We start from the raw sequence: 14,680 nt of genomic DNA on the forward strand, positions 1-14,680 counted from the left end.
AGACTGTGTCTTCATTAATGTCACATTTAAAAGGAACAGCTGGCCTTAGAGAACAGGTTTTACCTGTAAACGTTCAAGTAACATTTGGCAAATCAATGACAGGACAGTGTTTCAAGGCACTGGGCCCTTCACCTCTGCATTTAAGATTTTCTTGTCTGTAAGCTATCATGGGTTTGAGTTGGATCAACTTATTTTCCAGTGTGCATCAGCCATAATAATAACATTCCCTTTGGTTCTGCACAAGCTTTCAATATCATTTAAAACAGCTGCAGAACACGCATGAGAAATGGAAAAACTGTCCCAGTTAAGTGCTTCTACAGTTGTGATTGAGGCAGAGTAAAATATTAAAGGCATATGAATTCAGATGCTAAATGCTTTACTGAGTCTCCAATACATTAGGTATGCACATTTATTTTTATTCTTTCATAGGATGAGAGCAAACTAGCAAGACCAGCATTTGTTTCCCATCCCTAACTGCCCATGAGAAGGTGGTGGTGAGCTGCCTTCTTGAACCGCTGCAGTCCATGTGGTGTAGGTACACCCACAGTGCTGTTAGGGAGGGGGTTCCAGAATTTTGACCCTGTGACAGTGAAGGAATGGTGATATAGTTCCAAGTCAGGATAGTGTGTGGCTTGGAGGGGAACTTGCAGGTGGTGGTGTTCCCATGCTCCTACTGTCCTTGTCCTTCTTAGTGATAGTAGTCGGGGGTTTGGAAGGTTCTGTTGAAGGTTTTGCCAGAATTGCATGGCCTATTTTATTGGGAAAGTAAAGAAAAACCGTCATTGTTCACCAGGCCCTTTGCATTTGCAAATAAGGGACATAGCACCAGCTTGAGATCCCATTGCAAGATTGGTTTTCCTGAAGGCAGCCTTTGAGGTAAGCATTTTGCACTTATTTACCTCAATGTGGAGCCCGCATTTTACCTCTCCTCCTAACCCTCCTATAGACGCTTCCAGCTGTTTGGAGACACATACTTATAATGTGACATTAGCAGTAGCCGCATATCAACCCATGCAACTCTCCTCCAGCTGTGACCTGAGGCCCATTACCTGGGGATCCCAGGCTTCATGGTTCAGCTAATGTTCCCCACACACCACCTCTCTGTTGCTCTTCATATACCCACACCCTGCACCATCCGCACCCTGACCCACCCCCCGACCGCACGCCTGCACTCCGAGCTCCCCGTACCCTGAGCCCCGTACTCTCTGCATCAGTTTCATTTCACTAGGGAAGTAATTAATGCAGATGCTGAATGCCCAGAATTCAGGGCAGAGATAGACCACTCAGCCACTCTAATCAAGGTATACGGATGATTACTCTCTTCTGGCTTTCTCTCCCGCATCACCTGTTCCCACACATCTTCCCCTTAATTTCCCATTGAAGTGCTTATACTAGTGTAGCTGCCAGCCACTTCTCAAAACACATTGATCCAACTTTTGGCCCAAAGGTTCCAAATAGCCCTGAATCAATTTACCTTTCTTGGACTTTATTCCACATGTCCTGCCAACATGCCCACATCCAGGAAAACAATTTTAAAAGCTTGTTTTTGACTCTTTGGGGGTTGGAGAGGCATTTCCAAAAATGCTCGCCAAATTATTCTAGGGACTTTCGATCTGTTTTTGCAGGAGATAACAAAGCTGCACGGTGAGTGCATGTTGTATAAGGGTGTTCGGGCAGAGCAAACATTAATGTGGGACTGGGGAAATAGTGCCCACCCACGTAGTGATGTAGAGTCACATGATAATAGGCTGGGTGAGTAGAGTCTGGAAGGAGCCAGCATGGAGACAGCACCTTTGCAGGGCTGTACCTTGGATATGTATATAGTTATGGGTTACCACTGAATGGTTTATGTTTAACCGTACAATCCTCCAGACCATTTACTAAGACACCAAACAACCTTACAACATGGTGGCAGTGAAAGATAGACCTCAAAATCCCAGAGAACCTGGAGAAGGGATCCAGAATCTCAAAGCCTGAAGAAGTTAAGAAACTGAAGCATGACCTGAGGGAAGTGCACCTAAATTGAAGACACAGTTGGAGATCGCCTTAAAAAAAATTCCATTGCAGACATGGAGGCTGAAGGACTCCACGAGGGCATGTGGAGGTCCATTGCCAGACCTGATCGAATGTAGAGTCAAGGGACTAGCGATGTCAAAAAAAAAGCTGAGCAAAATTCAAAAAAGGGAAAAAAGGCTGAGAGGTAGCAGGAAAATCCACTGTGCAGATGAAAAGAAGAACCTGAGTGAATGCAGAGTCAAGAGACAAAGCCAGATCACAAGAAAGGTGAGCAAAATAGAGTCAAAAAGTTGAGATTACCTTTTAAAATAAGCAGTAATCAGAATCAGCACATCCAGGGTGCAGTCACAAGATTGCTGCAGCAGCAAGTCCATATAACATGTGGCGGTTGAGCTGGACTGAAGGAAAAAAAGTTTTTTAAAACGGCAGGCAGAGTTTAAGAAACCACCTTCCAATTACTTTCTCAGGCTTGGAGGGGCAGGTAGCTGACCCAAACGACTGGTTTTGAAATTTTCTGGAGAATCGATTAGTTTGAAAAAAAAAACGGCCCCGTCAGCACAGTGGAAGCCTGCCAAAACCCAATAAACTACGGAAGAACAGAGAGAGAGAGAGAGAGAAAAAAAAAAGGCAACTACAGAGCAACCTTCAAAATGAAAAAGAACTTAAAGAGGAGCTCACCTGCTATAAAAAGAATAGCCATGGATAGTAAATGAAAGCTACCAGGCCAGTTTAGGCTAAAACAAGAACCAAACCAGACCAAAATTGGGAGTTTTGGAGAAGACATTTTTTAAATTACAGGAATACATCAAGATTAAGCAAGAAATCAGAAAAAGTTCAAGTTAATATGTGTTTATACTTGTTTGGTGTATTAGCAGATGAAGTAATCCTAAAACAAGGTATAGATGAATCCTCAACCACATTTGGTGAGATATTAAAAGCCTTTGACAAATATTTTAAACTCTCAAGTTGTGGAGAGCACAGACCTTAAAAAATGGTCTACAACACCCCATTAAAGCACCGAAGGGACAAGAGGCCCGGGGCCGAGGGAGGCAGGAGGCCCGGGGCCGAGGGAGGCAGGAGGCCCGGGGCCGAGGGAGGCAGGAGGCCCGGGGCCGAGGGAGGCAGGAGGCCCGGGGCCGAGGGAGGCAGGAGGCCCGGGGCCGAGGGAGGCAGGAGGCCCGGGGCCGAGGGAGGCAGGAGGCCCGGGGCCGAGGGAGGCAGGAGGCCCGGGGCCGAGGGAGGCAGGAGGCCCGGGGCCGAGGGAGGCAGGAGGCCCGGGGCCGAGGGAGGCAGGAGGCCCGGGGCCGAGGGAGGCAGGAGGCCCGGGGCCGAGGGAGGCAGGAGGCCCGGGGCCGAGGGAGGCAGGAGGCCCGGGGCCGAGGGAGGCAGGAGGCCCGGGGCCGAGGGAGGCAGGAGGCCCGGGGCCGAGGGAGGCAGGAGGCCCGGGGCCGAGGGAGGCAGGAGGCCCGGGGCCGAGGGAGGCAGGAGGCCCGGGGCCGAGGGAGGCAGGAGGCCCGGGGCCGAGGGAGGCAGGAGGCCCGGGGCCGAGGGAGGCAGGAGGCCCGGGGCCGAGGGAGGCAGGAGGCCCGGGGCCGAGGGAGGCAGGAGGCCCGGGGCCGAGGGAGGCAGGAGGCCCGGGGCCGAGGGAGGCAGGAGGCCCGGGGCCGAGGGAGGCAGGAGGCCCGGGGCCGAGGGAGGCAGGAGGCCCGGGGCCGAGGGAGGCAGGAGGCCCGGGGCCGAGGGAGGCAGGAGGCCCGGGGCCGAGGGAGGCAGGAGGCCCGGGGACGAGGGAGGCAGGAGGCCCGGGGACGAGGGAGGCAGGAGGCCCGGGGCCGAGGGAGGCAGGAGGCCCGGGGACGAGGGAGGCAGGAGGCCCGGGGCCGAGGGAGGCAGGAGGCCCGGGGCCGAGGGAGGCAGGAGGCCCGGGGCCGAGGGAGGCAGGAGGCCCGGGGCCGAGGGAGGCAGGAGGCCCGGGGCCGAGGGAGGCAGGAGGCCCGGGGCCGAGGGAGGCAGGAGGACCGGGGCCGAGGGAGGCAGGAGGACCGGGGCCGAGGGAGGCAGGAGGACCGGGGCCGAGGGAGGCAGGAGGACCGGGGCCGAGGGAGGCAGGAGGACCGGGGCCGAGGGAGGCAGGAGGCCCGGGGCCGAGGGAGGCAGGAGGCCCGGGGCCGAGGGAGGCAGGAGGCCCGGGGCCGAGGGAGGCAGGAGGCCCGGGGCCGAGGGAGGCAGGAGGCCCGGGGCCGAGGGAGGCAGGAGGCCCGGGGCCGAGGGAGGCAGGAGGCCCGGGGCCGAGGGAGGCAGGAGGCCCCGGGCCGAGGGAGGCAGGAGGCCCCGGGCCGAGGGAGGCAGGAGGCCCCGGGCCGAGGGAGGCAGGAGGCCCCGGGCCGAGGGAGGCAGGAGGCCCCGGGCCGAGGGAGGCAGGAGGCCCCGGGCCGAGGGAGGCAGGAGGCCCCGGGCCGAGGGAGGCAGGAGGCCCCGGGCCGAGGGAGGCAGGAGGCCCCGGGCCGAGGGAGGCAGGAGGCCCCGGGCCGAGGGAGGCAGGAGGCCCCGGGCCGAGGGAGGCAGGAGGCCCCGGGCCGAGGGAGGCAGGAGGCCCCGGGCCGAGGGAGGCAGGAGGCCCCGGGCCGAGGGAGGCAATACTCAAGCAAGCCACAAGATGGTCGCAAACCACATCAGCGCAATGAAATGCACAAGCCAAAGAGTTTAGTGCAGAAGAAAGAACAGGCTGAGATGCAGTCAAAAGGCGTAAAAATAGAGCTTTTAGAAAATGCCGACATATTACCCAAACTGCAACAGCAGGTGGCAGTGCGGGGTGAGCTGTGAATGAAGGAAAGCTATCAGAGGTAACCCAAAAATACAAAACCTGAAAAAAGAAAATGAAGCTATTCCACAGGAAAATGCTTCTATCAAAGCCAAGTTGGAAGAACTCAACCAGAAGTATAGCCAAGTACAACAGCAGGCAGAAAGATACTCAAAGAAGTCGCTGCCCTGAAAGATTCTTTGAAGAATCAATATATATCCCTGGATAAACATGAGCTAAAAAAGATGTTGAATAATACTTCAGAAAAAAGCTGCATTGGAACTATTGGTAGTGACAAAGCAATGCACTGAAGTATAGAGCTGACACGCGATCAACAAGAAAATAAACAGCTGAGAGAGCAGCTAATCGTCCTTCAAGATCAAATGCAAAAGGAGTATGTAATCCTTCTGCAGCATGAAGAAATGAAGGCTGTCTTGAACAGCAAAATGGAAGAACAGCAGGAGAAACCCGAGGAGACTCTGTCAAATTACAAGAAAACTCAAGACAAAGCAATTGAACTTCACAAAGAAAAGGAAAACCTGTTGGAGGACCTTTACACGCTATAAGGATCCCTCAGGTCAAAGGCTTTTCCTCCAGAAATAATGAAGAGAGGCAAAATTAATTTAATGACATTCTGCACAGAATGTTGGCAGAGAAGACTCAGCAATGTTCAATATTCCAGGAGGAAGCCATGAGGTACAAAAAAGAGACTGAAGAGGTGAAGAACCAGCTGAAAGAAAAAGAGGAAGCCCTGAAACGAGAGGTAGAACTTTTCAAGCTGCAGGCAGATAACGAAACCATGAGTAGTACAATTACAGAACTGAAACAAGGTAAGAATTCGCCAGTGACAGACCTGGCCAACAATGAAACCAAAATGAAGGACAATGACAAAGTTCTGCTGCAGGCGGAGAAAAAGACAGAAATAAGATCAGAAAATGTCATTACGATGCTGAAAATCAAAGAACTAGAAGAAAAACACTGGGTGTTTACCAACACCTCCAATCCCGGTCACATGCTGGTGGTGTGCCTTATTGGCCTCTTTTTCAAAAATTTTCAGCTAACATCCCACAAACAAAACTGACAAACAATCAGGTAATCAGCAATGTCAGTTGCAGGGAAAGTCTCGACTATTCCTACCTCTTGAACGCCTTTCACATCCACCTGAGACAGTAATTCGGCCTCAGTAAGTCTCACCTCCAATAGTACAGCACTTCCTCAATACTGCGGAGGAGTCTAGCAGAAATTGCTAAATGAAAAAGGACCCAGATCCATACTGGTAGGAGCAGTTGATGAATTACAGCTTTCAATCTCTATCAATTTTTAGTCCACAACAGATCCAGAAACACAAACTATTGCGTTGTGGAAAAATGAGATGGCTGAAATTGTGAAACAAGTGAAAATGAAGGGTCCGTTTTTAAAAAATCAATGTCCAGCAAGAACATGGCGGACCCCATGGAGAAAGAAAATCTGAACCCATTCTAGGAACGAACAGAGTGAGCACTCCCTTCGGAAGAAACGGAACAAACCCACGGTGTCCGAACAAAGCAACCGGGCTGTTGATAAAAAGAAATGGAACTCAAAGGAGTGCATAAAGCAAATCAAATGGAGGTGGAACAAGTGCAACAATCACAGAATACTAAAATTTCAACACCAAACCAACAAAGTCAATTCAAAGCAGCTGAGACTACCATTCTTCCAAATGTGGCAGAACAAGATCTGGAAGAATTGTCAAGCCTCCAAGCCATCTGAATTTATAAAGTCAGAGATTTGAGAAGGGGTAGCAAGTAAAGATTATGTTGTAAATATATTTGGGTAAGCACTCGAGGGGAGGTGCAGTATAAGGGTAGTTGGGCAGAGCAAGGATTAATGCGGGATCTTCACATTGTGATGTCGAGAGTCACATGATGGTAGACTGTGAGAGTCGAGACTGGAAGGAACCAGTATGGAGACAGCACCCATGCAGGGCTGTATCTTGGATATATATACAGTTATGGGTTATCAATAAATGATTTATGTTTAACTATAAAAGCCTCCAGACTTTTTGGTGAGACACCAAATAACCTAACAACTGTGCAGCTACTGGGGTTTGCATTTGACTCCACTCTGACCAAAAGAGAGTGTCTCGATGAAGCAGCTAGTCTTTTTCCATCCATCTTCCCATATGTTCATCCAGTTTCTAATCTCTAACCTTACTGGAGCCTTGTCACAATGGCTCAGCATCAGGTTATACCAGAGACTTGAGTGCACTTCACATTCATCTTTCAGCACACGCCAGTTAAGGTTCATCAGCTTTCTGCTGTGTACTTACTCCTTTGGTGGATTCAAATCCTCTGGGCGAGGCTCGAAAAACCGGAGTACTTCATCACATTGAGAGATCAGAAACGGCAGTCGGACCAGAGACTAGAGAGGATTAAATAAGGAGAGTTACATACTAAAGCAAAGTCAATATATAATCACACAAACATTCATCACAATATTACAAATATTGATACGATACTTGTCTCATTGCTAAGCAAAGTTCAAATGATAGTTTCTGAGAAAAAGATAAAACAGGTATCTTTCGGCTTACTGATTTAAACTGGAAGTCTGTGTTACATTTTGGGGTTTCAGAACATTTTATAAACTCCAAATATTTTGGCTTGTGTGTTTTGGTGAGTTATAGTCCACTTCCTGTGCTCCCACCCCCACCATGTTCCTGAAAGTATTTTCACTGAATTCTGTTTCTCCCTCGACAGATGCTGCCTGATTTGATGTTTCCAACATTTTCTTCTTATTTCAGAGAAGTCTCTTTGGTATATCTTTATCCACAATCTGCCCCATGGCAATACAATCAGCAGCCATGAGATCAGCTTCCATTGTCAATTGTTGTAAAAACCCATCTTGTTCACTAATGTCCATTAGGGAAGGAAATCTGTCGTCCTTACCTGGTCTGGCCTACATGTGACTCCAGACCCATAGCAAAGTGCTTGACTCTTACGTGCCCTCTGAAATGGCCCAGCAGGACACTCAGTTGTAACAAACCACTACCAAGTCACAAAAAAGGAATGAAACCGGATGGACCACCTGGTATTGACCTGGGCACCAGAAACAACAACAGCAATTGTAGCCCTGCCGACCCTGCAAAATCCTCCTTACTAACATCTGGGGGCTAATGCCAAAATTGAGAGAGCTGTCTCACAGATGAGTCAAGCAACAGCCTGGAATAGTCATCCTCAGAATCATACCTAACAGGTAATGTCCCAGATACCACCATCACCATCCCTGGGTATTCCTGTCCCACCGGCAGAATAGACCCAGCAGAGGTGACGGCACAGTGGTATAGAGTCAGGAGGGAGTTATCCTGGGAGTCCTCAACATTGACTCCAGACTCTATGAAGTCTGATAGCATCAGGTCAAACATGGGAAAGGAAACCTCCTCTTGATTACCACGTACTGCCCTCCCTCTGCTGATGAATCAGTGCTCTTCCATGTTAAGCACCACTTGGAGGGTGGCAAGGACGAAGAATGTACTCTGGGTGTCCATCACCAAGAGTGGCTCGTTGGAACCCCTACTGACCAAGCCCTAAATGACATAGCTGCTAGACTGGGTCTGCGGCAGTTGGTGAGGGAACCAACAAGAGGGAAAAACATATTTGACCTCATCCTCACCAACCTGCCTGCCGCAGGTGCATCTGTCCATTACAGTATCAGTAGGAGTGACCACTACACAGTCATTGTAGAGATGAAGTCCTGCCTTCTCATCAAGGATACCCTCCATCGTGTTGTGTGGCACTACCACCGTGCTAAATGGGATGGATTTCAAACAGATATAGCAGCTTAAGACTGGGCATCCATGAGGCGCTGTGGGCCATCAGCAGCTACAGAATTCTACTTGAACACAATCTGTAACCTCATAACCCAGTATATCCCCCACTCTGCTATTACCATCAAGCCAGGGGATCAACCCTGGTTCAATGAAGAGTGCAGGAGGGCATGCCAGGAGCAGCACCAGGCATAACTAACAATTAGGTGTCAACCTGGTGAAACAATAACATAGGACTACTTGTGTGCCAAAGAGCATAAGCAGCAAGTGAGAGCTAGAGCTAAGCGATTCCACAACCAACGGATCAGATTTAAACTCTGCAGTCCTGCCACATCCAGTCGTAAATGGTGGTGGACAATTAAAAAACTCACTGGAGGAGGCGGCTCCAAAAATATCCCCATCCTCAATGATGGAGGAGCCCAGCACAGCAGTGCAAAAGATAAGGATGAAGCATTCGCAACATCCTTCAGCCAGAAGTGCCGAGCAGATGATCCATCTCGGCCTCCTCCGGAGGTCCCCAGCATCACAGATGCCAGTCTTCAGCCAATTCAACTCACTCCCCATGATATCAAGAAACAGCTGAAGGCACTGGATACTACAAAGGCTACGGGCCCTGACAATATTCCGGCAATAGTACTGAAGACATGTGCTCCAGAACTTGCCGCACCCCTAGCCAAGCTGTTCCAGTACAGCTACAATACTGGCATCAACCCGGCAAAGTGGAAAATTGACCAGGTATGCCCTGTACACAAAAGGCAGGATAAATCCAACCCGGCCAATTACCGCCCCATCGGTCTACTCTCCATCATCAGTAAAGTGATGGAATGGGTCATCAACAGTGCTATCAAGCAGCACATGCTTAGCAATAACCTGCGCACTGATGCCCAGTTTGGGTTCCACCAGGCCCACTCAGCTCCTCACCTCATTACAGCCTTGGTTCAAAATAGACAAAAGAACTGAACTCCCAAGGTGAGGTGAGAGTTACTGCCCTTGACATCGAGGCAACATTTGACCGAGTGTGGCATCAAGGTGCCCTAGCAAAACTGGAGTCAATGGGAATCAAGGGCAAAACTCTCCACTGGTTGGAGTCATACCTAGCACAAAGGTAGGTGGTTGTTGGAGGTCAGTTATCTCAAACTCCAGAACATCACTACAGGAGTTCCTCAGGGTAGTGTCTAGGCCTGACCATCTTCAGCTGCTTCATCAATGACCTTCCTTCCATCATAAGGTCAGAAGTGGGGATGTTCGCTGATGATTGCACAATGTTCAGCACCTTTCACGACTCCTCAGATACTGAAGCAATCCATGTCCAAATACAGCAAGACCTGGACAATATCCAGGCTTGGGCTGACAAGTGGCAGGCAATGATGGTCTCTAACAAGAGACAATCCAAACATCGCCCCCTGATGTTCAATGGCATTACCATCACTGAATCCCCCACTATCAACATCCTTGGGGGTTATCATTGGCCAGACTGAATGGCTAGAATATAAATACTGTGGCTACAAGAGCAGGTCAGAGGCTAGGGATCATGCAATGAGTAACTCACCTCCTGGCTCCCCAAAGCCTGTCCACAATCTACAAGGCACAAGTCAGGAGTGTGATGGAATACACTCCACTTGCCTGGATGAGTGCAGCTCCCACAACAGTCGAAGCTCAACACCATCTAGGACAAAACAGTCCACGTGATTGGCACCACGTCCACAAACATTCACTCCCTCCACCACCGACACACAGTGGCAGCAGTGTGCACCATCTACAAGATGCATTGCAGGAATTCACCAAGGCTCCTTAGACAGCACCTTCCAAACCCACGACCACTGCCATCTAGAAGGGCAATGGCAGCAGATAGGTGGGAAAGCCACCACCTGGAAGTTCCCCTCCAAGTCACTCACCATCCTGACTTGGAAATATATTGCCGTTCCTTCACTGTCACTGGGTCAAAATCCTGGAATTCCCTTCCTAACAGCGCTGTGGGTGTACCTACACCACATGGACTGTAGCGGTTCAAGAAGACAGCCCACCGTCGCCTTCTCAAGGGCAACTAGGGATGGGCCAGCCAGCAAAGCCCACATCCTGTGAATGAATTTTTTAAATGACCACGTGTGCAGGAAGTGCCACCGGTTTGCCCAGCTTGAGGGCCGGGTTTCGGAGCTTTAGCGTCAGCTGGAGACACAGCGGTGCATCGGCGAGACTGAGAGTTACGTGGATAGCACGTTTTTAGACGTAGTCACCCCACAGCTTAAGGAAGTGCAGTCAGAGAGGGAATGGGTGATCACCAACCAGTCAGATGAAGGGCAGCAGGCAGGTAGTCAGGAAAGCCCCAGACTGCATCTCACTCAAGGCCAGTTTTTCTGTGTTGGTAAACGGTGAGAGTGGCGGTTCCTCTGGGGAGTGCAGCCAGAGCCGAGCTGCACAAGTGGGGAGAAGAACTAGTGGTAAGAGTCTCAATAGTGAGGGGTAAGTTCCTGAAGCCGCAGACGTGACTCCAGGATGGTGTTGCCTCCCTGGGGCCAGGGTCAAGGATGTCACTGAACGGCTGCAGGCATTCTGAAGGGGCTGGGCGAACCGTCAGAGGTCATGGTTCACATTGGTACCAACGACATAGGTAGAAAGAGGGATGAGGCCCTGCAACTAGAATTTAGGGAGCTAGGTAGTAGATTGAAAAGCAGGACCTCAAAGATTTCTCTGGATTACTCTGGTGCCACACGTTAATGAGTATAGAGATAGGCGAATAGAACAGATGAATGTGTGGCTGAAGAGTTGGTGCAGGAGGGAGGGCTTTAGATTCCTGGATCACTGGGTCCATTTCTGTGAAGGTGGGGCCTGTACAAGTTGGACAGGTTGCACCTGAACCGGAACAGGACCAACATCCTTATGGGTGGGTTTGCTGGTGCTGTTGGGGGGTATTAAAACTACTTTGGGAGGGCGATGGGATATGGAGTGGAGGTATAGTAGGGGGTGATGCACAGGTGGGTATAGAACAAAAACCAAACAAACAGTCAGGGAGAAATATAAGGGCAGATATGTAGGCAAATCTCAGAGAAATGCAAAAATAATAGGGTAATAATCGTGGGGGATTTCAACTTCCCCAATATTATCTGGGATAGACAAAGTGTGAAAGGCTTAGAGGGGGCAGAATTCTTAAAATGTATCCAGGAGAGCTTTTTAAGCCAGCACATAGAGAGTGCTACAAGAGAGGGGACAATGCTGGGCCAAATTTTAGGGAATGAAGCCGGGCAATTGGTAAAAGTGTCAGTGGGGGAGCATTTTGGTGATAGTGCTAGTAAGATTTAAGGTAATTTTGGAAAAGGACAAAGATGGACTGGAAATAAAGGTTCTGAATTGGGAGAAGGCCAACTTTAATATGATAATACAGAATCTGGCCAAAGTGGATTGGGGGCAGCTACTTGGAAAATCTACATCAGAGCAGTGGGGGTCATTCAAAAAGGAAATAATGAGAGTGCAGGGCCAACATGTCCCCGTAAAGGTGAAGGGTAGGACCAACAAGTCCAAAGAACCTTGGATGTCGAGAAATGTTCAGAATTGGATAAGGAGAAAAGGGGAAGCTTATGATAGATACTAAGGGCTCAAAACAGCGGAAGCCTTAAAGGAACATAGCAAGTGCAGGGGGTTACTTAAAAAAGAAATGAGGAGAGCAAAGAGGGGGGCATGGAAAAACACTGGAGGGTAAAATAAAGGAAAATCCAAAGGCATTTTATAAGTCTATTAGGGGCAAGAGGGAAAGAGCGGGGCCCATTAGAGACCACAGTGGCAATCTGTGTGAGGAGCCGGAAGACGTAGGTGAGGTGTTAAATTAGTACCTTACATTCACTATAGAGATGAACGATGTAGGTATAGAAATCAGGGAGGAGGGCTGTGATATACTTGAATAAATTAGCATTGAGAGGGAGGAGGTATTAGTGGTTTTAGCGGGCTGTTAGGAGACAGAGATAGTTATAATAAGTTGTATTGGTCTTTGTGGGTGTTAGGAATGAGTTTTAGCTTTAAAGTTTAAGTTTGATTTGTATTTCTAAATCTGTGTTAAGAAAGGTCAAATTGAGTTTTAGTTTCACGTTTAAAAAGCTGCCTGCATTTCTAATGAGTAGTTTTACGACCCCTAAAGAGAAAGTAAACATACAAGGGAAGAAGGATTGGACTGTTGCCTAGCAACAGGAGCCCAGAGAGACAGGTCCCTCCCACAGAAGGAAAACAGCAGCATGTTTTGGAAGCTGTTTGAATTTAATTGGTTGAAGACAGCTGTGAAGCAGAAGCAGCCTAAAAGGATAGAGGTAGTAAGGCCCAAGCTAAGGAAAACCCCAAAAGTCCAGGAGAAGAGGAAGTCCAAAGATAACCTTCTAGTCAAAGGAAGGATAGGGACCTGGAAAAGGTCCTGTTAAGTGAAGTTAAGAGTGAGGGGCAGAGAGAAAAGCTCCAAACCTCATATTTAAAGAGACACAAGCTGCAAAAAGCAGATTTAAAGTGAGAACAGCTTGCAAGAGGCAGGAAGGTCCAAAGACACAACTGAAGGTCTGTAACTCTTTGCTATGGGTATGTGAAGCAGAGGTGTACTGTTGACAATTGAGTAAGGGAGACAGAGTGTATGGAAGGCAGTTTGAATGCATATGGTGACCCAGGGAAGAGGAAAATCAGAAGGAGAGTTTGAAACCTTGGAGGTGAACCCTTGCGGAAGACATTTGAGAGAAAGCGTTGGTTTGGGAGAAAATTCCAAGGCGAGGTCTTGGAGAGTAGAGATTGAAAACCCTCATGTGAAGGACAGAATTCAGTGAGGCTAGTTGGCTCATGGTGTGGCAAGCGTCTGAGGGGAGCTGAGGAGAGATCCATAGCATCTGGCTGAGGTAGCATCTGTCACTTGAGGTCTGAGTGTGGTGTGTCTGACCACAAGGTGCCATAAGTTTACATGGCCTGGGTGCTTACTGTGTACATTAGAGTACCAGATAGCTTTTGTAACTTGTGTTATCCTTACAAATCTGTATATATCTGTAAAGGTATAGCTGTGGGCGAAGGAGTATTCTAATATGGTTCATTTTTTCTTGTTTAATAAATGTTTTATTCTTTTGTTAAAAGTTCATCAGCTGACTCCCGTGACTCTATTCAGTAGCTACTCTCCATGTATCTATACATACAAATAAAAGTTAGGATCTATAAAGCTGGGTTCTATTCCAGGACCAGGCTTGTCCAGGGGTAGCCTCAGCTGGGATTGTAACACAGGCTTAAAAGTGGATAAATCCCCAGGCCCAGATGAGATATATCCCAGGCTACTGTGTGAGACAAGGGAGGAGATTGCAGGGGCCCTGACATTAATTTTCAAATCCTCTCTGACCACGGGAGAGGTGCCAGAGGACTGGAGGACAGTAATGTGGTACCATTATTCAAAACGGGTAGTAGGGATAAACCAGGGAATGATAGGCCAGTGAGTCTAACAGCAATAGTATGGAAACTTTTGGAAACAATTCTGAGGGACAGAATTATTCTCCACTTGGAGAGGCAGGGATTAATCAGGGATAGTCAGCATGGCTTTAACAAATTTTATTGAATTTTTCAAGGAGGTGACTAGGTGTGTAGATGAGGGTAGTGCAGTTGGTGTAATCTACATGGACTTCAGTAAGGCTTTTGACAAGGTCTCCCATGGCAGACTGGTCAAGAGTGTAAGAGCACATGGGATCCAGAGCAATTTGGATCCAAAATTGGCTTAGAGGCAGGAGGCAGAGGGTGATGGTCGAAGGTTGTTTTTGTGACTGGAAGCCTGTGTCAAGTTGCATACCACAGGGTTTGGTGCTTGGACCCTTGCTGATTGTAGTGTACATTAATGATCTAGACATGAATGTAGGAGGTATGATCAGTAAGTTCACAGGTGACACAAAAATTGGTGGTGTGGTAAATAGTGAAGAGGAAAGCCTTAGACTACAGGATGATACAGACAGGCTGGTCAGAAGGGCAGAACAGTGGCAAATGGAATTTAATCCTGAAAAATGTGAAGTGATGCATTTTGGGAGGATTAACAAGGCAAAGGAGTACACGATGAATGATAAGACCCTAAG

The 14,680-nt window shown here is 48.9% G+C and overlaps 1 protein-coding gene across 1 annotated transcript in view; it reads right to left on the reverse strand.

The window, feature by feature from the left end:
• Positions 1-14,680, reverse strand: part of sh3pxd2aa (SH3 and PX domains 2Aa) — a 507,011-nt gene that overhangs the window by 307,313 nt on the left and 185,018 nt on the right. The window contains exons 5-6 of the mRNA XM_078564963.1: positions 7,125-7,216; positions 6,028-6,030 (exon numbers count right to left, since the gene is read on the reverse strand). Coding sequence (XP_078421089.1) covers positions 6,028-6,030; positions 7,125-7,216 — 95 coding nt within the window. The remainder of the gene's footprint in view (positions 1-6,027; positions 6,031-7,124; positions 7,217-14,680) is intronic.

The sequence above is a fragment of the Cetorhinus maximus genome, chromosome 20 (genome assembly GCF_964194155.1).
Source record: "Cetorhinus maximus chromosome 20, sCetMax3.hap1.1, whole genome shotgun sequence".
Taxonomy (NCBI): Eukaryota; Metazoa; Chordata; class Chondrichthyes; order Lamniformes; family Cetorhinidae; genus Cetorhinus; species Cetorhinus maximus.